The sequence below is a fragment of the Accipiter gentilis genome, chromosome 11, assembly GCF_929443795.1.
Source record: "Accipiter gentilis chromosome 11, bAccGen1.1, whole genome shotgun sequence".
Classification (NCBI taxonomy): Eukaryota; Metazoa; Chordata; class Aves; order Accipitriformes; family Accipitridae; genus Astur; species Astur gentilis.
In genome coordinates, this window is record NC_064890.1 from 15,738,721 (window position 1) to 15,761,873 (window position 23,153).

General features: G+C 39.2%; 1 protein-coding gene across 2 annotated transcripts in view; it reads left to right on the forward strand.

Annotated features, from left to right (window-relative positions):
- The window catches only part of PIK3CG (phosphatidylinositol-4,5-bisphosphate 3-kinase catalytic subunit gamma), a 35,287-nt gene extending 19,775 nt beyond the window's left edge, over window positions 1–15,512 (forward strand). For both annotated transcript variants that reach the window (XM_049814167.1, XM_049814168.1), the window contains exons 7-11: window positions 1,142–1,232; window positions 5,350–5,480; window positions 6,091–6,202; window positions 8,149–8,306; window positions 13,470–15,512. In XM_049814167.1, coding sequence (XP_049670124.1) covers window positions 1,142–1,232; window positions 5,350–5,480; window positions 6,091–6,202; window positions 8,149–8,306; window positions 13,470–13,751 — 774 coding nt within the window. In that variant the 3' untranslated portion in view covers window positions 13,752–15,512. The remainder of the gene's footprint in view (window positions 1–1,141; window positions 1,233–5,349; window positions 5,481–6,090; window positions 6,203–8,148; window positions 8,307–13,469) is intronic.
- Window positions 15,513–23,153: the final 7,641 nt, after the last annotated feature.

The window sequence follows — 23,153 nt, forward strand, 5'->3', positions numbered from 1 at the left end:
ATACGAGATTGTCTTTTGTTTTTTAAACTGTGTATGACAAGGCTGACATCAAAACTGGATCTTCATTCTTGTACTACAGTTTTTTATGTTACTGTGTTGTGGGTTAAACCCAGTGGGATGGGGAAAGAGGAAAGGAAGAGTAAAAGCAAGAAAACTTGTGGGTTGGGATAAAAATTGTTTAATAAGCAAAGGAGAAGTGGAAGAAGAGAGAAAGAAAACAAAACAAGTGATGCAAAGACAGTCACTCTCACCACATCTCATGGGTAGACCAATGCCCAGCCAGTTCCTGCGCAAAAGATAGTTAACCCACCTAACCCCCTTCCTCACTGTTTTATTGCTGAGCATGACATTATTCAGCACGGAATATTTCTTTGGTTGGTTCGGGTCATCTGCTTGGTTGTGTCCCCTCCCAACCTCTTATACACTCCCAATTACTCATAGTGGGGCAGACTGAGAAACAGAGGCAGCGTGTTCTGCAAACACTGTTCAGCAGTAGCTGGAACATCAGTGTGTTACCAGCATTGCTTTGGTCACCAACCTAAACCACAGCACCGTACGAGCTGCTCTGAAGAAAGTTAACTTCATCCCAGCCAGATCCAGTACACACTTTTACCCTGTTTTCTCCTGTCATGTGCCATACATACTTCACATTTTGGTGTTCTAGAGAAGGAATCTTATTTAGTACAAGATGGCCTGTTTTTCTGATGAAGCGTTTTTACCATTTATTTATGCAATGGGTGAAGTTAAAATTAAAAAGAAATCGGTAGGTAGCATTGCTCTAGTAATATTTCACTGATTGTTCTGATAAACTGGTTTGTTAGCCCTTTTGGGGGTATTTATGGGAAAAAATGGACATACTTGCTAATGTATTCGATCTCAGCTCATGTAGAAATCATACAATATATTTATTAATACTTTATAAAACAGTAGAGTTTGCCTGGGCACAGGACAGATGAGGAAATATAAACCCTGGTTCTGTAACTGATAATCTTGAATGGCTGCACACTTTCTGTATATATCTCTTAATCTGTAAAATAGACAAGTTTAGCCCCACCTCAGAAGTCTGGGTAGTGTTATTTGTGTGAGTAATAAGTAATGTCCAAATAATTTGAAATAACTCAGTGTATACATTTGTTACTAGATTCTTCGAATTATGGAATCCATTTGGGAAGCAGAATCCTTGGACCTCTGTTTGTTACCGTATGGTTGTATTTCTACAGGGAACAAAATAGGTATGTGATCACACTTACTGTGATTAGAAATTCAAAATACCATAGTTACGGAACTTGCATATACGAGAACTATTCTGGTATGCACTGTGGTCCTGAGATAAATAGCAGTTTATTACACTTTCTGTGAGCAGCCTTCAGTTGTGTCTTAGCAATAGTTTCTGCCCTTCTGATGGGTATCCTTCAACTGCTCTACTAGCTTACCTGACTGTGATTCCTGTGCAAGTCCAACTGTTTGAGTCCTGCTGCAAGTTTCTTTTTAATAACAATATTTGGTATGAAAAAGCGGTGAGAGTGAGTGACTTATTCAAGATGTGGTTTAATGTGTTGATAAGAATAAAATAGAGGAGAGAGATAAAATAGCAAAACATTTATGTTTTTTTCCAACCTAAAGCTTCATACTCTATACTACATGGAAGCAACAGCATTACTCAACAGGACGCTCAGGCAATATTTCTCAGGGGGTATTAGTTCCTGCAGCATGGATGATCTGTTTTCCAGAATTTGTGGTGGGCAAAATCAAGTAGTTGCTTACAAAGCTTCTGGAGAACTGTGTGATGGTGTGGAGAGCAACCTGATCAGCTCTGGAAGAGTCCAATTACATCCAGAAATGCCAAACTCATATATAATTTATACATCCAGATGGCTCCAAACTGACTTTTTGTGGTTGGTTTTGCATATATTATATACCCTCAGCGCATCCACATTGCACAGTTTCCTAGTATCCAGATAATACAGAATTGACTGTAGAGTCAATTTTGCTAAGCAGTTCTTGAACAATTGGTTAGAGGAAAGCCTCTTCAGTGTAGAAAAATTGGGCATGCCCAAATGAAGCTATTGTGCTGAAAAAAATGCTTTGGCTAGTATAAACAGTGCGTCAGTGAGACAGATTAGCAAGTACATCTCTGCCATTTACTTAAAGCTTGAACGTGTGTAAAAATTGGCAAGTTTGTTAATTCCTGTCATCGGTGTAGCTGGCAGTGTGATAGTAACTGCATGGTTTGATAAAATAATGATAATATAAATATTGCTATGTGTCTTCCATGATCTCCAGCTTTTTAGTTCTTTTCTTTTTCAGCAATATATTTTGCTTTATGGATCAAACAATAATGAACTGAATCCCAGTAAAATTAAGAACTCTTTTAGTATATATCTGTAATGTACTTCCTCTCTAAAATGCATTGCCGCATAAAATTTTTATCATCCTTTCTTTTGACTTCAAGATATCTCAGCAATGCAGAAAACCCAGACTCACTGATAAAATAATTGGTACTGTGACAGAAAAGTTTCCTTTCTCCCGTAATATAAGTGCTTTAAAATTAAATAAATCGTATTGATAGAATTCTAATAATAAAGGAAATGGGACATTATATATCAAAATACCAACTGACTGTAAATGTAAGGAGGGTTGGTTTTTCTCCTCTCCTTTAGATATGTTATAACAAGCCTGATTTTTTACAGAGGATTTTACTATTTAATTTAATTTTGTTTAAAATCATCTCAATAAAATGTAATGCATTGAAATCATGGAGGAAGGTGGAGGAATTCTGCCAGTGATCCTAGCATTCTTGTATTCAAGTTACAGACTTCATTATTCTTTCATGAATTTTTAATTGACTCCCCATTCTTTTATCTCAAGGAAATAATTGTTTATTTTCCTATATGCATGGGGGAGATGTAAGCATCACAGTAGGGGCGTGGTTAATCACAAAAAGACTCCGGTTCAGTTTGCTGAGAATACCTGCAGCCTAAATTAGTAATACCTAATGTGGGACACACGCTTATGCGTGTGTGGAACAAAATCAAGGAGTAGTGACATGCAAATGTTCTTTCACAATATTGATATGTGGTCTTCTTCCAAGCTGCTTCTTCCCTCCCTCTTAATATTTCCATGGAACTTGGGGCAGTTTCTGTGTATTGACACAAGGACAGTACCCCATTCTACACTGAGCGCAGGGAAACAGCCAGGTGCCTCACACCTGAGGCTGGCATCCCCTCCTCTGTAAAGCTTTCTCAGTCTGTTGGAGACATCTGCATTCAGCGCAGTTTGCAATTTTGGAAACATCCCTCCTCTCCACTGCTGCTGCCAAATAGACCTCTGTAGGAGGAACTTTCTCTTCTATGTATCACTGGTAAAAGATCATACCCTATTCTCTCTCCCTTTGACACTGCCATATGTTCCCAGCTCTGCAAAGCAATTATCACTACTTACTATGCTGCATCACTGCCAAATTTAAGAAGTTCAAGCTGGCACTTAACGTAAGAGTCACCTGCTTTAGTACCGCAGATCCCCAGAAACACATAGCCTAGTGCACTTACTGCTGCACTTCGTCCCAATTGAACACAGCCCTGCTGAGATCCTCTATCCCAGTTACTGAAGCCTTCTCTAGGACTAACCGTACTTACGGAGAGGCATGCCTGTATTTAGAAGGCTTTGCCAGTAGAGCTATACCATTCCAGCAGATAACTATTTTTACCATGATACCTTTAAAGTATTTACTTGGACAGAATAAGCTGCACAACATTCTGTGTAGGTTTTATACCACTCTTTTGGCAGTGCAGTGGAGAATGATAAGTAAAAGGTTTTCATTAGCAGCTACTGTAAAATCTGGGGACCTTTCACACTGCAAATCAACATAGGTATGCTGGGAGAAGTTTTAAATGCAAGGGGAAGCAGAAGACGCCTCCTGCCACAGCACTGCTCCCCGGGAATCAAGGAGCTGTTGGCCAGTAGAGGGAGGTTTGTGAGCGCAGGCAGGGGAAGCCTTTTCAACAGCTGGAATGTGATCTGGAGCTTGCTCCCAGGAGGAAAACAACAACTTGACAAGCACAGACCAAAATGCAGAGGTTTTTAATTTGGTGGTATTGGCGGTGGGTTTTGGATGTCATATTTCCACAATAGTTTTATTACAAACAAATCCAGGCCACTGTCAAGACAGAAGAGGTACCTCCAGGGGGTATTCAGCCATGAATTCAGCCATGCATGGAAGGCAGGGGCAGGGAGAGATTACTGCGTTGTTACTCTGTTACTGAAAAATTTGCACATAATTCAGTAATTGCAATAGGGTAGTACTGTGACTAGATAGAAATTCATCTGCTTCAGAGAGAGAGTCAAAGTGAAACCAAATCAGAAACTGCTTTGAATCACTTTGGAGAGAAAGGGATATTTTTGTTTGCTTGCTGTCTTTGAGCTGGAGCTGAAGCCAGGATTTTACCTAGAAGACACTGTTGAACTTGAACCAGAGGAAGAAAATAAAGTATTTCCAGTTACCAAATAAGTTCAACTAAAATCTGACCTTCCCCCATACAGGCACGCCCAGTACAAGGGCAGACTGCATTTGCTAGTCTTGGCTACAATGCAGAGGTGTGTTGCAGCCTCTGCTTCTGCTTTTCTCTCTAGCTTCCCCTTCATCGCATGCCATGTTAGTATGAATGGTACAAGTCCTTGTTTCTGCACCATATTGCTGTGATGTGCTGATTTGCCTTTGTGAGGATCTGTTCAGTTTAGGGACTGTTCAGTTTAGGGACTGACATCTGGGCCCCAACAGCTAGAGCTTTCCACCAGCAATCCCACTGCTACACCTCACTGTGTACTGATATTTCTGAACCTTTCTGTGCCTATGCACACTTAAGCTTAAACTGGATTTACTGCAGGAGGGCCAGCTCTGTTCCTCTGCCACAACTCTGGCAACACATGCATCCCTAGGCTGCTGCAACGGTGCATCTTTTCTTCAGCTCCTCAGATTTGTGAAGTTGGAGAGAAGCTGGTGGGAATGTGAATGGTACCTGGGCTTCTGCAGGGGATCAGGACAGGAGGTAGTTCCTCTCCTTGGGAAAAGCCTTATGCAGAGAGTCCCCACTCATCATGTAATTCTTTCCATTTTAAAAGGTTTTACATTCTCATGGATGTTTAGGATGCCAGGCTAGTTACGAGCCCTGGCTGGTTTCAGCTGGGAATGAATTAGAACCACTGCTGCTTGTAAAATAAATCTCTGCTCACAACCTATAAAATTCTGCAGTTGATTTAAAAACCACAGTTTTAAATTTAATTTTGCATATTTTTAATATGCTTTGATATAAATTTAATAACTTCTTTTAACTTTTTCCTTGTTTTCTCTAGGAATGATTGAAATTGTGAAAGATGCTACAACAATTGCCAAAATTCAGCAGAGTACAGTTGGCAACACTGGTGCATTTAAGGATGAAATACTAAACCAGTGGCTCAAGGAAAGATGCATGATTGAAGAGAAGGTGCGTTCTTTGAATTTTTAAGTAGGATTTTCAAATGCACCCTACTAATTTAGAGGCACAGAGCCCATACGGTTGTGTTTGTGTTACTTACATGAGTTTGAAAAATCCATTCATTTTCCCTGTACTCCGTTGTGGGTGTCTGTGAAAGAGCCTTTAGTATCCAGCTGGCAGCCGAGGTCCCGAGAAACAAGGTGCTTTAGAAATGACTCCTTTGTTAGTGGTATTTAGAAGTGGTACATGAGGAGCAGGTTGAAAGGACATCTAGGAACACTGGAAGGCAGTGTGGTTTCAGAGGATTTAAATACAGGTTTGGGTACTCACAATTCCTTTGCGTAGGTAGGTCCACTGACCTGCTAGAGCTTTCTGCCAGCTTTTTTTCTCAGAAAGCGTGGGCAACTATATGCTTATTTTATTTGTGCTAAGGTACAGAGCCTGCTCGCACAGTACAGTGAGTGCAATGCAGTGCTCTGATCTTAATCGCTGCTGTGCAGCGGTGTATTTTATAAGACAGTTTGTCTAGCTGTTGATAGATACATGTCAACAGAAAGGCATATGACTGAACTGAGTTTCCAGCATTGGAGCATTTAACATCTCTAAGATTTATTTTCAGTTTCAGGCAGCTGTGGAAAGATTTGTTTATTCTTGTGCTGGATACTGTGTGGCAACCTTCGTACTTGGAATAGGAGACAGGCACAATGACAACATTATGATTACAGAAACAGGTGAGTTATTTTTTGAGAATTTCATAGAAGTGGGGACTGTCTATACTTCATTAGATTTTTCTTTCATGTTAATAAATAATGCATTTAACAGTGAATGAAGAGACACAATCCAGTTCTGTTGGCATTGCTTACAAGTTCAGGTCCTCCTGTGACATTGAAATGCATTGTCACCCCTTTTGGCCTTCATATAGGCTCTAGATATTTATCATTAATAATACCGTTCTTTTCCAAGGATGAGTTTGTTACAAACTAAGTCATGAGGAATGTAAAACTAATTGTTTTAGCATCTAGATCTGAGATGTAAAAACTAAAAAACTTTAAAAAGCAGACAGCTGTTCACCTGTCTGAAGTGTGGGTGTGGTTCTGACAGTGTTCAGTGGAACTGTATCTGTGTCAGAATTCAGATGTTATTGGACTGTTTTCACTTCTGAGGAACATAATTGCTTTATATAGCTTTATAGAAAATCATAGAAAATAAGTGTACACTGAGAGTATTGGTTTTGCTACTGAAGTCTGTGGGATGGTTGCAATCCTCCTGAAAGAACCACAGGTTTTTTGTATGACAAACTTCGGGAATTATTTCTGTAGCTGCACATTGGTTCATCCCTAATTTTACTTACCTATGGAAGTCCCAGAAAGGACCCCAGAATAAGCAGTACATATGGAGGACTTTTATTTCATCTAAGAAATTCACTTCCAGTTTCATGATCCTCTTGCTTCATAATTAATCTTTACATAATGCTAAGAGACAGAAAATACTTTTGGGCTTAGGTAGAAGGCTGTATATTTAATATTAATTACATTATAGTTAAAGTTTTACCAGTTGAAGGCTAGAGAGAAGTACCCTGAAGGCAGAAATGAGCTAATTGAAGACTACAGTAGAAAAGTTCACTTGAAGTCCTTGAGGAAAAGAAGACAAAGAAATGCTTTAATTTCAACATTATGTATAATGTAATGCAATGTTAGTGCCCATTGGCAGAAAATGAGGGACGGGTCAGTAGAAAGAGAGACAAGGAAAAAAAGGTTATTCTGTTGTGGTCAGGAGCAGGTTTGCCTTAGAGTCTTTAACAGGAGCTGTCTTGAGCAACAGAAGCCAGAACGATGTCAGTCTGAGAGGTCTGCAGAGAGTGTCACATTCAGTAGGTTGGGAGGACTTGGAAACTGGCTGAAATGCTGGAACATCTAAGGATGTTCCACCTGTGCATCACTGTTAAGTATCATCTTACATAATTTGATGTTTTATCTTTTTTTATACATGTACCACTATTACAAATCTGTGGTTTTTAGTAACCATACTCTTTTATCCTTACATCTTGTCTGCCAGTGAAAGTAATAAAGTGATCTGAAAAGCAGCAGCACACTCCAGTCCTGTAAGTGTAGTGATCCTTAAAAGGGCTGTTATTCATCGCTTTCCTGGGAACTGATACACTACTACAATCTCAAAGTTATCCAAAGGGTGACAATGCAAACTTATTCTGCACACTGTAGTGTGATTTAGAAATGGGTAATGCAGGTCTGTGAGGAAGAAGCATGTTCTAGTGAATTGCATTAGTCAAGGAGCTGGATAGCGCCAGAATCCCATGGGTATTTGAAACATAATCCACGAGCCTTTCCTATGTAGTGATGTGCTGGAAGCTGATTGTTATGGATCTGAGGCACAAGCTTTCCTTGGTTGATTTTTGAAAAGCTGTGAGTGTATGTTTAGAAAATACAGCAGTTCTGCCAGGTTTTTAACAACTGCCAAAGATAAATAAAAAGTAATTTTGCCAAGAGGACAGAATTACATATTTTTTAAAAAAAAGAGAGAAAACAGTCTTTTCTGCTGAGCTAAAGAGTGATCATATGTACCCCCAAAAAAGAGGTTTTGGAATTATTGTGAATACAAGTAAGTGTTCTTGGCAGTTTATTGTATTTGAGCCTAACTGTAACTTCTTCTCTTTACGAAGGTAACCTTTTTCATATTGATTTTGGCCACATTCTTGGAAATTATAAAAGCTTCCTTGGAATTAATAAGGAAAGAGTTCCTTTTGTGCTAACTCCGGATTTTCTGTTTGTCATGGGGACTTCTGGAAAGAAGACAAGTCTCCATTTCCATAAATTTCAGGTAAACAGTGAATATCTAGCTGCAAATCAATTAAGCAATGTTTTTTATGCTCTGAAATGAACATTAGTGCCTTAGTTTTCAAAGGTCTAGGCTCCTGGGTATTATGTTAATAAAATTTACTGAATCATCATACAATTCCGGGATATTTTAGGTCCAATGAAGAGCAAAAATTATCTGTAGGATTAAGGGAACTAGAATTCAAACATCAACAAAGCCACACTGAAAAACTTCAGTTAGCAGCAGACTAGATAGGCAGTCCTTTCTTTGTTCCTTGTCTTTTTTGAAAATACTTTGTAGAGGGCTTCAGTATTTGTGCAGTTAGAGGAGACTCATAGCACTAAGCGGAACCTTCAGTGTAGCACAAGCAGGTGCAAGGCATTCCTCAGCTGGCTTTGCCAGTGTTATTCCCTCCCAGTTCTGCCCTCATATTCTGGGGCTTGGACTACTGCATCTGAATAGAAATCTGCAGTGACCTTAAGCTATGTCAGATTCTGGTTTTGTGAAGTGGGTGGACTTAATGCTCTGAAAGAAAAGAATGGTGTTAAAAATCTATTCTGTTGCAGCTTCTATTTGAAATTGAGCCCCTCCGAAACAGTTTTGATTTTTCAAGCTTGTGTAGGGCCGAGGTGAGGAGGGAGAAAAGCAAAATGCTGTTTAGTTTGTTTAATGAAATGGTTGACAGCGTGGCTGAACAGAAATAAATGGATGTCTGGGGTGTTATTCCTGTGCTTATCTTCGGGGACTTTAAATAAGTGCCTGATTAGAAAGCAGGTTCCCTGTAATATCAAAAGAAAAAGTCTCCTCCAGAGTGTGAGTCAAAGCAAAAGCCTAACTTAGATGTTCTGGATTCCCTGTGGATGAACCAGTGCCTCTGTCCTGGTAAGGAGTCTGGTTTTCTAACCTGAGTACCTAATTAAGGTTCTTAATGCTGGATAGCGAATATGTCCCTTTGAACATGTACATGATTGTACAGCAAATAACAAGGCAGTTGTCATCCTTGAGCCCAGACTTCTAAAAATAACTAAGGAACCAGGTGCAATTTTTGAGTCTTTGTTTTGTGCAAGGACTAGCTTTATCACAGTGCAGGTGTTTTGATGGGGGCTTGTAGCTCAAAAGATTTAAGAGCAGTGTGGGTTTTGCTATGGGAGCGGAATGCTAAGCCCATGTTGTCAGAGAAGCTTGTGAGCTGTGCTGGATACAGGAAAGATGCTGTTGCCGCAGCTGTAAGCCGCAGCTGTAAGCCGCAGCTGTAAGCCATGTGCAAGTGTGGAGCTGAAACACCACCCTAGGGTATGCCATTTCATAGAAGAGCTCTGTTCTGGAAGCAGAAAATAGTAGAAAATGTGAAAGTGTGCTAATGGAGAATTGGAAGACTAGCAACCTATTAGTGTCTGCTGTTAGGTAATGTGTTCATATATATGGATCATCCGTCTTTTTAGAGAATATCTGACCTCTACTTCAGCAGCCCAAATACCAAAAGCAATAGGAGGTGGTTTTGGTCTTAGCCTCTCTTCAACAAGCCATGCCTTCATCATACAGTCCTGGGTTTGACTGAATACATGCTTGCTTACTCTGGTACGAATTTCTAAATACTGCTACCATCCCACTAATGCAGATGGTGTAGGAATGCCGTGATAATGCCAGTATGATTTCCGTTAGTGTCGTTAACCAAATGAAAGGTGATTCATGTCCTTTAGCTTTGTGAACTGTGACCATGAGACGTGACCTGGTCATTTTAAGTGGGATGATTTAGGCACAGACAACAATAATGACCAAAAAAATGTAAGTTCACGTACAGTTCTGCTGCATTAGACACTGTTTTTACAAACTGCTATTCCAGTAGTACATTAAAAGGCTTTTCTGTCTCAAAGACCAATGAAAAGAAAGTTACAATACTTCCATTCAAGTAAAACAGTAACACAGAGCAAGATCTGCATCACATATTTTGCTGTAAAAAATATATGTTTTAATTATATGGTCACAGCACAAAAATAAACAAAATTATAGCTTCACTTTTCAACTGTTTCATCATGTTTCCTAATATTGAGGGATTCATTCAGTGTACTTGCTGACTCATTCATGTATTAATGGAAAAGTCTCAGCATTTATCCTTCATTAATTTTTAAGAGCATCTCTCATTACTTTGTATTTCAACTACATTAAAGTAGGTCGTACTTCAGAGGAATCCTTTGTTTTTTACAGGCTTTGGTGTTTTTGATATTTTAAAATACCTACTTTATAAAAAAAATTATTTCTTTGTCACCTATTGGGTACAGTCCCTACAGATGTGTTAGCCATAGCTCATATTGCAGGTGTCAGAGAAGGTTAATTAGACAAATAATTTTGACCGAAGTTCACTGCAACAGAGTATAGTTCATTATTAGTGAACTTCTAAAGCTGTCAGTGGCCTGGCAACTTTTCTGGAACTAGCAATAAAGCTCATTCTTATTAGCTTTTAATCTAAATTTTGCTTCCCTTTTTGTTTGCACTTGTTATGATAGTTTAATGAAAATTAGAGGCCAGAAGTTATTGATGACATCACAGAAATGCTTAGTAGGAAGCAGTATTTAATGGTCTTTTGTCCTAATTGCAAAAATGTGTTTAAGCATGACTTCATCTGAGAATTTTTCTCTTCCATCTATGAATTTTTCAGCTGCCTTAGTACTGTCCATATTTCTCTTGCTGTAGGTGTCATATGTGGTGGCATTTCCTTTCCAGCCTTTGGCTGAAACCCATGCAACTCTTTTACTCCTATATACAGGCAACTTTTTCACTTCTTACTTGTAGAAACCCTTGAGAGACACTCATCTAAGATCTTCATAGTCTTTTGAGCTTTGTCTACCTGCCTATTATTAGTTTGCCTAAAATTTTCTTTGCATTAGATTTTGAATGCATTTTGATTCATTATGTTTAATTCATTATTTTTGCATTACTCTGCTGACTTGACAATACAGAGATCTGTATTTTCAGTAATAATCAAATTCTTCTATACCATTTGTTTACAAAATCACATGTATTTGTCAAATAAAGGTGACAGAAAGCAGGAGGGTGTATAATTCATCACTGAAAAATGCTTATTTGTGGTATACTGTACAGGGAAGGGATGGCCTATATAACAGAACTTGGACACTTCATATTATAAAAATGCCTGACCTTTAGGATACTAATACTTAGGACAGTTTCAAGCTCTCAAAATAATTATTCTTTATTGTCTGTTGGACAAGGGATTTTGGTTTCTCCTCAGCTCCTCTCATTTTGCTGATGGCTTTAGATTAGTTAGCAGGTTTATCCTTAATCCCATGGTAAACATCTACACATGTGTTATTTTTGGTTCTCTGCCTCACTTAGAAGTGTAAAAATTAGTTTTCTTGGAAGATGTTAATTCAAAACTCCATTCAGTTCCTGTCTGCATAAATAACTGTAACAGGCAGATACAGATTTTATTAATCTTTTGAATTCCTGCAAGGATTGCCTTTGAGATGCAGTGATGCCAGGTTCTTGACTGCATAATTGTTTTTCTGTCTCAGACACCCGCAGTAGTGAGATGCATCATCACACAGAAATGTAAAACCTTCTTTGATACAACTATAAAGAGCTTTCATCGCTTTCAAGGGAAACAAAACATACACTAACTCTTGTGACAAGATTCCCTGTTTGAAGTTGATAAGTAGATACATAAGTAGAATTTCTCCCACCCCCCCCCCGCCCCCAGTGTTATAGAGAAACTAATCCCTGTGATAAGATGATGTTTTCTGTTGTAAATTGTGCTTTGACCGTTGCAATTTATCTTCTGCTTCACTAGAGCTAAGCTAACATTAGAGTTCGTAAGTATGATCTTATTTCAGGACAGAATTTATCTGGAAACAGAGTGAAAAATTTAAGGACCCAGGCAATAGGAAAAAAGAAACCCTACAGATCTTCAACATATCATCTTCCTTCCTTAGTATCTTCCTAACCTGTCTGGTTGGTTGTCCTGGTGTTGCTGATGTGAACAGTGATAGATGTTAAGATTATTTGTGCACTTCTTACTGTTTCTAAGGAAGAAAAAACCCATACAACTTGTCAAAAATAGATGGTGTTCTGGAGGGCTGATGAGATTTGGTGGAACTTTACATGAAAATATTTGGATTTCTTAAGCATTCTTTAATAAATTCATATACATTTGTGGAAAGGTAAAACTGAATATTTAATTGGGTAAAAATTAGCATTGCTTCAGCTTTGGTTTTAACAGCAACAACCTTCTTGGAAGTATTTTTCATCTTTTTGCATTACTGCATTGCAGGCCAGTTTAACTTTCTAATATATGATTGAGTTCTTCATTGCATTGTCTTTCTTAAGACATTATTTCTAAAAGTAAATGAGTAATAAATTTAATCATTTCAGTTTACGTATTAGTCACTTAGCATTAAGTATTCTTTTAAAAAGCATTGCATGTTTTTCCAAGCTGCAGAAATTTCATTCTTCTAAAGGTTATGTTGTTAAGCACAAATTAGTTACATATGGAAGTGAAAAACCTATTAAAAAAAAATAAATCTGTGGAATCTAGTTTGACAGTACATAAACATAGAAGTCCTACAGCAAGGCAGTGTGTCTGAAAACTAGAGCTGTCAGCTGGAAAAATTTCCTAGAATACCAAGCCTGAAAAATCTTCTCCATTAAATAAGCCGTCACCTCTGCAAAGTTAATAGGCATCTATATAAAATGAAGAACAGTCCCCTGGAGGTGCTGCTTTATTCAATATCACTTGCCAACCATGGTCTTTAAATGGGAACATACCAATTGGAAAGGAAGACAATGAATTACTGCTGTCTTTTTTAACAGCCACAGAAAGAGATTATACGACAGGGAAATTAATTCGAAATTTTGGTGAAGCTAAGGTTTTATGCTTTAGTAATTAATAAAATATTATTAAAAAGAGCCTTTAGTTTGTACACCAAACCAGTACTTTTTGCCCCAAAGTGTGGTAATGAATGAAGTAATACCGAGCAATGGATGCAGAAGTTCACTTCACATTTCTGCTCAGGTGAACGGCTCTGTTGGGTCTCCTCTCTCTGACATAATCGAGTGATTAAATAGCGTTGGTTAATGAGAGTCCTGTGAAATTCCTACACTGTCCCTCTCAGTTCACCTCATCAATTAACAAAAAATTCTTCTCTCTTGTAGGACGTATGTGTGAAGGCTTATTTAGCTCTTCGACATCACACAAACCTGCTGATCATCCTGTTCTCCATGATGCTAATGACTGGAATGCCCCAATTAACCAGCAAAGAGGATATTGAATATATCCGGGATGCACTGACAGTAGGGAAAAGTGAAGAAGATGCCAAAAAGCATTTTCTTGATCAGATAGAGGTTTGCAGAGATAAGGGCTGGACTGTGCAATTTAACTGGTTTTTACATCTTGTACTTGGAATCAAGCAAGGAGTAGAAAAGCATTCTGCTTAATATTTTATGTAAATTACCTGTGGGTGTGAATAGGAGGTTAGTGAGTCTACATGTTATTTATGAATTCTGAATAAATGAGCAGTCAAAATTGCCTTTACTTTGCTGGCAGCTTAAATGGATCTTCTAAAAAGGCAAGGACTTTTGCTCTGCCCCTCCAGAAGATCTTCTTCAGTTAAGTTTTTATTTTTCTTGGTTTTAATGTCTAATGACACTTCAAGTTGCTGGATTCTTTTAACTAGTTGCTCTGCTGATGTGGCCTGCATTTTTCTTGTTTTCTTTAGTAATAACGTGAGATAAATATGAAGGAGGAGCTTCAGTAAGATGATAACCTGCAAATTCAAACAGAAATCCCCTGTGACATTACCTTAATTGTTCATGAAGTCAAGCCCTTCAAAAGCAGATGAATCTATTTAAAATCTATGGTTATATTGAAATCCCTGTAGGCAATTCACTTCTTTCTCAGGATCGCTTACGCTGAAGTGTAGTTCACCCACACCCCTCTCTTTTGTCCCTTCCTTAACACTTTGTCCTTTTTGGATTTTTAATATGTTGTCAGCAGAAAACAGCTTTGGCTCTACCACTAGGGGAAATTACCTTACTATTATTGTAGCCTCCTGCATAGACAACCGCGCTTGACTGTCCTGGGAGGAGAACTTCATAGTTACCTGGAAGTTCCTCAGGTTTGAACCTGAAATTCTGAAGGTTTAATTTTGGAAGTTTTTTTTACTGTACTTTTTAATGGGGAACATCCGTATTATGTTACAGATCATATTCTTACTGTAAAGTTACTAAAATTCCACCTGTATAGTAAAACCTTTGTAGAAAAAGCAATGGTACTTCTTTATTCCTCAGAGAAAACTCCTTATGTAAGAGAAATTGACATTTTACCAAATATTTGAGAAATCCAAAGTTATTTATTCTTTGGTGATATATTTTCAGGATATACCTAGAAGGAATTAAATGTAATCTTTGAAATTGTGTATATTTTGCTATTTATTTTTAAATTCCTTAAGAGACTATACTACTGAAAAGCTATTTATGAAAGAAAAAAAAAATCCTTATCTTTAATTTCAATATTTAAACTTAAAGGAGGAAAAAATGGGCAGTGTTTAACTAGAATTGTAACTTCTCTGCTGTAGGATGCCTGCAAATCATCAAGTCTGCCTATGGTAGGAAAGGAAAAAATATATAGCATGAATTAGTCTTTGACTTGAATTATTGTGGTATACTTCCTGCTAATTGATTTTTACCAAAGAGAGAAGATGGCTTACAATATTGCTTTTTTGCACTTGTGCCTGTGTAATTTCTTCTTTCGTTGTAGTGTTACATGGGTTTTACATTACATATAAATGATTAACTGAATTTTTAATTCTGTTATCATTTGCTTTGATCATTTCACAGAACTGTTAAGATTTTAACTACTGCTACCACTGTTACTACTGAGTGTATTCTTGAAAGATTTTTAATAAATGTACTGTAATTGGTGTCTCAGTTATGAGATATAGCCAATCGATTCTTGAAGTGTAGATGTTTAATAGGTAACTGTGCACAACTATTTTTTGATGTATATGGTAGACTCTAGTTAAGGAAATCTAAAAACTTAAAATGTAGAGTATTTTGTTGTTCTGTTACATTATTATTCTGTGCAAGGTAGGCATAAGACCATACTAAAATATAAACTAAATAGTGAATGTTGTCAGTAAAATGGTATTTTTAGATTTGTATTTTATAGATCTGAAATAAATTGACATGTTCTGTTCATCTGATTATCATTCATGAATAAGCAGCTTAGCCCAAAATACATGTAAATATTTTTTTTATCCAGTTACTTAAAGACTATGTAATCTCAGTAAGAAATCATATTCAAAGTCCCCCTCAGAGGAATTTAGTTCCATATTAGTAACTCCGTATGATGTTAGATATCTTAAATTTTAATAGTCTATAGTATTAGAATTGCAATTATTATAATTGTAAAATGTGAATAGAATATTACCATCTTCTAAGAGCACTTTATTCATTCCTGGTTTGTTGAGGATTTTAGTAAGTTCCTGGGTTTAAAAAGTAAGTAAATCTACTGCTAAATTTAACTCCAGCATGGGGAAATAAATGCTAATCCCAGCTTTAAGGGAAATGGCACTCTTGAAGCAGTCTCCATTCGCAGGAAATGGTCTTTGAGAGACCTGCACGCAGAGAAAAGTGGTTTAGTCCTGCACTAAACTTAGACGGATGATTTTTATCAGCAGTTTACAATGTGCTCTATTGAATTGTATACAGTGTTTGTTACAGACATCTGAAACACCTCTGTGCTGAGCTAATTAGAGAAAGGAGACTTTCTCGTTGCTTTCCTTGCCGGTGAAGCCTACGGTTGGGCTGCCTGCGCCATGCTAAGCTGCCTTGTGCCTTCCTTCGAACACCCGCTCTGCGACGGGCGTTGGGTGTTTGCCAGCCTGACTTCTGGGAGATCAAAAGTAGCTGCCAAATCTCCTTTTTACCTACAGAGCAAACTATTAGCAGCTTACTGGCACTTCATTTACAAGTAGCTGTGCATTCATAACGGCTGATTATCTGTCGGCTTTCCTGTGCCTCTGGAAACCTCCATCCACAACTGACTTCGTTTTCTGACAAGCCCTGACACAAGGAGAAACAAGGCAGAGATGTGCTTTGAGGCAGCCCAGCTTCAAGGTGGGGTGGAGTTGCTTTTCAGGTGAGGAGGTGGGCACGAGTCCATGTCTGCCCATCCCAGCGCAGAATATGGCTGTCGCTTTCTGCAGTGGTGGCTATGTACACAAGGCCTTGAAAGCTGGAGCTTTAGCACAGCTGCCGCTGGCGGAGCAGGAAGCTGAACCACAGTTTCCTCAGTTTGGGCCCAATGTCTTCCAGTGCGTAAAGACACCAGCCCTTCAGAATAGCTGGTTTATAAGGGCTGTAAAACAGGAAATGTAAATTAGTCACTGACCACATTTTTCAAAGACTCTAACACAGCATGCAGAGAGAATTACTAAATTTTCTGAGTAGGTCTCAGTTACCATCCTTGTTTCCTGTTAGCCTTAAGATTATTTTTTGAAAATTATTTTTAAGGGCTACTTTTTCTTTAAGATGTATTATATATTCTTGGTAGTCTCAATTCATGTTACTACTGCACCTAACAGTGGAAATCACAATCTATTCTTAGAGTCAGTGCCTCGGACCAGGTTGTGACTTGACACATACTTTGGCTCCAGCAAGATCATCAAGATGTTGGTTAGCAATGAGTGTGTCCCCGAGGCTCCAGCCTAATTATATTCTAGGAAAGGAAGAGAATTCAAAAGGGACCTAAGGTGTACAGTGTGATTATATTTAGATCTTCATTGAATACAGTGGTTGCACTTGTTAGAGGTATTTAATCTGTCATTAGCAGAATATTTAGCCTTATTTAGCACATACTTAGCAGAATTTCCTCTAAAATGTGACCACCAATGATTCAAAAATACAGATAAGAACAACTGACTTGAGAAAAATACCAATGGAAATTACAACTCTTTTACAGTATTTTTCATTATAAACCTTTTTTACTGTCTACTAGAAGCATTCTGCAAATCCACACAAGTAGTCCTAAAGATTATGTAGATTACAAACTCTGTGCTGATGACTTTCTAATGCAGTTTGTGTAAAGTAGTCTTTAACTAAATTGGGATACCAAGCCGTCTACAGGTTCTGGTGGGCCCTTTGAGTATCCCAGTAACACTGAAGTATCTGAAAAACACTGATGTGCTTTCACGAATCTAACTGCAACTTACACAATGTATGTTGGAAACAGTGCTCCAGAAATCACCTGTTGTCCTAAACAGAAGTCTGCAGGAACAGGTTCCTGCCATGCTCACCCCACTCTGCATTTTGGAGGCAGAACTGGCCAGAAAAAATACTAATGTATTTTTAAACTTTGTGGCATGTTTACAGAAAGTAAGATTCATGCTGGAGAAAGCAGTTTGTCTGCAGTTACACCATTAATAAGGACTAATCAAAGATACAAATGACATGGTTATGACGGTGTGAGGTTTGTACATCATTATGTCATTAAAGAGGCATTGGTGACCAGTTCTAGTATGATACGGGGAGATGGTCAGACAGACATGGCTTTTCCTGGCTTTTTGAGCATCAGTGGGTCTCTTATACCCAGGAAGAGAGAGGCTCGTGTCCTGCCTGTTGATAATAAGCAAGTGTGCATTTGACAGCAAAAACTCTTTCCTTCCTACCCCTGTGAATGGGGGTTTGTCATTTTGGAGGGTGCACGGCAGCATTTCACATGGCAAGAGCCTTCCACAGTCTGGGGAAGGCAAGTAGGCAAGTGTTTAGAAAAAAGATGTACCATTTCTCAGGTGATCTCCTGGGGATGCAAAAGAAGAGGCTGTCACTTTGGAAACAGCAGCAGCACGGTGCCAGAAACACATGCCAGTTAATTTTAGCTAACAAAAGAGACCTGCGTATGGTAGAAGTGCTATATCTAGTAAGTACAAGCACATCCCACACTTCAGTGCAATCTCTCTGGTGTTCAGTATTAGGAGTCACAGTTTGCAAGGGCTGGTCACGCTCTCAAAGCTGTAGCGTCTATGGTCAGATTTTACCACTGATCCATTTATTAAGTGCATGAAGAAACAAGTGGAAAATAATAATGTGTAGATAGCAGCATTTCTTGAAATTATAAACATTGAGTAGCCACACAAAGAAAGGTCAAATCTAATGTAATGAAGAATAACCAGGCAAGATCCCTGAAAGGCGAAAGAAAATAGAAATGTCAATGGCCCATAGTACAAAACAGTTTTAAAACTACAGCTCAGACTTTGTACCAGATCCTCCTTTCCCTCTGAATACCTCTTCCTTTATTGAGACTAATCGAGCCTACAAAAGTCTATGAGGGCCATGACTGTTTAATAACCCAAGAAATCTGCAGCCACAATGCGGTTCCATGATAAAGAGTTCATTACCAATTCAAGATACAGCCAGAGCTGAATTTTGCTCAGAATATTTACCGTTAAATTACCTGAGATTAAAAAGAAAATGCAAAGAAAAAATTAATCTCGTGCTTCTTCCCCAAATCAACCAGCAAGTGTCTGGGATTGGCATGAAATTCATCACATGGGGAAGTTATTACCCATCATGATGGAAATGCATTTATCTCTGAAGCATTTGAAGCTGGCCCGTGTCAGGGACAGGATACTGGCCTGGACAGACTCTGGCTCTGACACAGGATGGCAGATCTCCTCAGCTGTCAAATGTCTCTGCACAAAAGAATCTCGGTGAGATAAGCAGGTCTCCTCAGGAAATGCTGTCCCTCCAGCCAAAGTTATCCTTCATTTTGATGAAGTTCATGACAGCATCTCTGTTTTACAAACCTGCTTCTTTCCCACAGAATATGATGTATTTTTCCAAATCTTATAAAACAGTAATTCTGCCTGCCTCGACAGAAAAATACCCAGAGATCTCAGTAACTTTAAAGCAGCCTGAAACCGAAACACTCTAGGCAGGGACATTTTGATTCAAGATGATGCCTCATGCAAAGGTAGGCAATTATTCTTCATGCCACTGTAGACCTTGCGTTCTAGGGAGATAGTAATTAGCTAAACGTTCATTTTTCAGAGGACCGTCTTTGGGAATCTTTCATTGCAACAGCACACCGAAGCGAGGGTGAAGAGTGGCTTCTAGCAAGATGAGAGACTTGAAGGTCCCGTGGAGACTGACACCAGCTTCATGGGGTGTAGGTGGCCATTGGGTGCAGCTGCATCTTTGCCAGGGCAGCGGGGACCCAGTGGCAGCAGCCCTGGCAAAAACGGGTGTAGAAGTCAGGGTTTAAGTGCCAGGATGAACTGCGTGCTCTGGGGCTTTGAGGCAAAGATAAGCATGTTGCACTGAAGGCCAGACCAAAAGCCATTTGATGGCAGATTCTGTCCCCATTGCTCAGCTTTTCTGAAAAAGGAAAGGCAGATGCCCGACCCTCCATCAGAGGAGGGAACAGCACCGCTCACCCGCCTCGAGGGCTGAGAGCGCACAGCCAGCACCCCCAGCAGGGTTTAGCCCTCAGCAGATAAGGTGCCTTACTGAAAGGATACTTTCGCAGGATTCGTGCGACTGCTGTGCACAACTGTAGTTCGTTAACTCAATGTTAGTTAAGTGTCCCTCTCAATGATTTGAGGAATTCATCTTGTGGAAGACTCTTTTCCAAAGTCTCATTTATTCCCACTCTTGTCCTTTTCTTATTCTCCCCCTGCTTTCTTCTGCAAATACTAACGTGAGCTCTTCAGAGATTAGTGTGTGCTTAAAAATCTTTATTTATCCTTATGTAAAAGCTTGTTTAGTTTACTCTGTCCTCTGGAGTTCCATATTCCCACAAGTCATCTAAACACAGGCAACCTTGTATAGCATTAGGATTTAAAAAAAAGAGCAAGAGGACTGTTTTCACAGTGGTGTTAGCACCAGAAGAAAGGAACCAACTGTCTTCAAGGGGGCTGAAATGCAAGACCCTGACCCCAAAGTGGAGATTAACCCCCCCGCCCTCCAACTCATCAAGTATATTTTTGGAGCGTTCACTTTTTTAACCCCCTTCTCTTCCTCTGTCCCCATGTGTACACACGATTGTCTTATTCTGAAAAGCCAGGTGTGGACGCACACATAAATACATGCATCTCCACGGCTGCTCCAATGGTGTCTCCTCTAACCTTCCATCACCCCTCCGGAAAGCTGACCACCATTCATTCTCTGCTCTCTCTTAATTCTCTGTTGGACTGCTTTCCCATAGGGCCCCATATTCCTTTTCTGTACCAGGCCTACAGAGTGCATCTGGAAAAAGAACCATGAACATCCAAGAAAAATAACGCGGTCTTCTACCTCATGTTTCCCAACAAAGATTTACATGAGCTGCAGAGATCTGTATGTGGAGGAATATTTTTATGACATCAGACACCCACATAAATGCTGGGAAAAACCCAACCTGTGCAGAGTGGTCTTTAGTTAATGCAAAACTTATCCTCACAGTCCTTAAGTACTGGTGTTACCAGGACTATTGAATGAGAATAAATACAGTTTATAAAATATAAACTTTTTTTTTTTTTTTTTAATCCATAGGTAAAACAATAATGTGAATGATTATTCCCTGCTGCTGCTCAGGATCTTCACCCCAATTCCTCAGTTCTATTCTCTTGTTGTTTTTGCTTGGACCTCAAAATCTAAACCCAGCATAGACTGTCCACTTCTTATAGCCAGGAAATGCACAGCTGAATGTTGGCAAAAGATCCAAGTGTCAAAAATGCAGGTAACTAGAGAGATGCTGTCAACACCTGCACTGGGAGAAACTTGCTAAAAATTCTCCTGACTGTGAATCCCTTCAGAAAAGGAATCGCACAGCAAAAGACATCAGGAAAATCTTCAAAGTGCAAAGCACTGGAAGACCAAGCTTGCCGAGGTTTAATGCTCTGTATTCACCCTCCTGACTACTATTATCAATGGGCTTAAGGTGGAAAAGGAACTTTATAGTGAATACACATTTGACTGGAGAAGTGGAGAAATCTTAATGCAGTTAGTGCAGCAGTAACAGAAACAGTCCTTCTGCAGGATGACCAAGACTCAAAAATGTGAGGCCACCACAGTCTAGTTATCCCAGCTGGTATCATGTATGCAACCTACCAAAAAACTGTGATCAATCTAGCTAGTGGCATCAGCAACTGGACCTGCTGAGAAGCAAGCTAGCTACTTTCAGTACTCCTCATAAAGCAGTACTTCAGAGAGCGCCCTTTAGTATGTCATCTTTGCAAGAGATATGCCAATAAAAAAGATATATGGAAGAGTCTTTATCATAATTGCAGTACCCAAATTTACAACAGCATCAAAGATAAAGCACAAGAAATATCTATGAGTGTTATTTACAAGGTCAAGACAATATAACCTGAAACCAAATCACAGAAAAGCAATTAAAAGCACCATTTTGTCAAAAAGAAGTGGAAACCACAGTACAGGTGGTAACAACCTGCCAGGATTTGATTAAATACAATAGATACCACATAGTTCACAGCAAGACCTCCCAAAAACTTAAAGGATACCACAGCCTTTGAAACACAATTTAAATGCCACTAGAAGTAGACAACTTGCTGGCACCAGTGAGAACAGCACATTTACAGGGAGAAGCTCCATGAGTGCAGATGAGGGCACAAACGTGCATATAGCAACGTTTCCATTCAAACAGGGAAAGGAAATACTTATAGATGTCAGAAATTTCACAAATCCACAAAGGGCATGATTTAAAAGACATAAAGTTATGGCATGAGAACATCGGAGTCCATAAGAAAAAATACCAGGATAGAAGGCTGAAAAAAACCCCAACGTTTGGAGAAACACAGATAGTTCCCCCAAACTGCTCGGTGCCTACTAGAAATGAAGATAAAATTAGACCAATTGGACAATGAAACTTTTAGGACAATCAGCCCTGTAGGAGAATTTAGGAAATCTGGTTAACTTGCAGAACGACTAAGTATTCTTGGCTACCAAAGACTTTTGGAAGGAAGAAACAAAGTTAACTCTAGAGTACGGACTGCAGGAACAGAGTACCTAGTCATTACAACTAAAATACCTCAATGGCTCTGAAAAAGACACTCAGGACACCTCTCAGAATGGTACACACAGGAAAAGATGGGCTGTGCACTTCCCCAGCAAGAATGATCAAAACCAGTTAGAGACTGTTTTCCTCCGTTCAAAACACCAGAACCAGAACTCAAGGAGCTTGACAGCAATGCCTGATGCACCCAACAGAGCACAGCAGGAGTTGGCGGGTGCTCTTTCTTAACTCAGAGGAAACCCTTACCTGTTGATAGTTGATTACTATGGTAATTTTTCAGACCCAGTCAAACATCATGGGAGCCGACAATACAGCAAATCAGGCTGTGACAGAGCCCCACGAAGCTCCTGGGCTGTGAGGGGAGAGGTGTACAATGCAAGAACCTTTGATCCTCAATACATTTTCACATCTAACGTATCCCATTTAGTCTCTACAAATTGCTGGGAGCATGATGTTTCTCGTTAATTTGCTGTGTACTTTTTCCTAAAGTCTATACAAAGCCTTATACTAAGCTAAAGCAGCAGTCTGGCATAGAATGGGTGAGTTTAGAAAGCCTAATGTTAGTACCAAGCCCAGTGGAAGAATCCAGCCCCTGCACACGGGCTGCATTGGCGTCACTTGAGCCCTGGCTGCCTGATCGAGAAACCAACCTGCAAAATGATTTTCTGGCACTTTAACCAACACCTAACATTAACACACAGTGACTTGTTGAACTGAGTATGAGTAAGTGCAAGAAATAAAAGGAAGGTGCTATCTGCCACTCGTCTCAAAATTTTGCAGCAGGATCTAGTCCAGGAATTCATCTGTGCTCAGTAGTTTTCTTG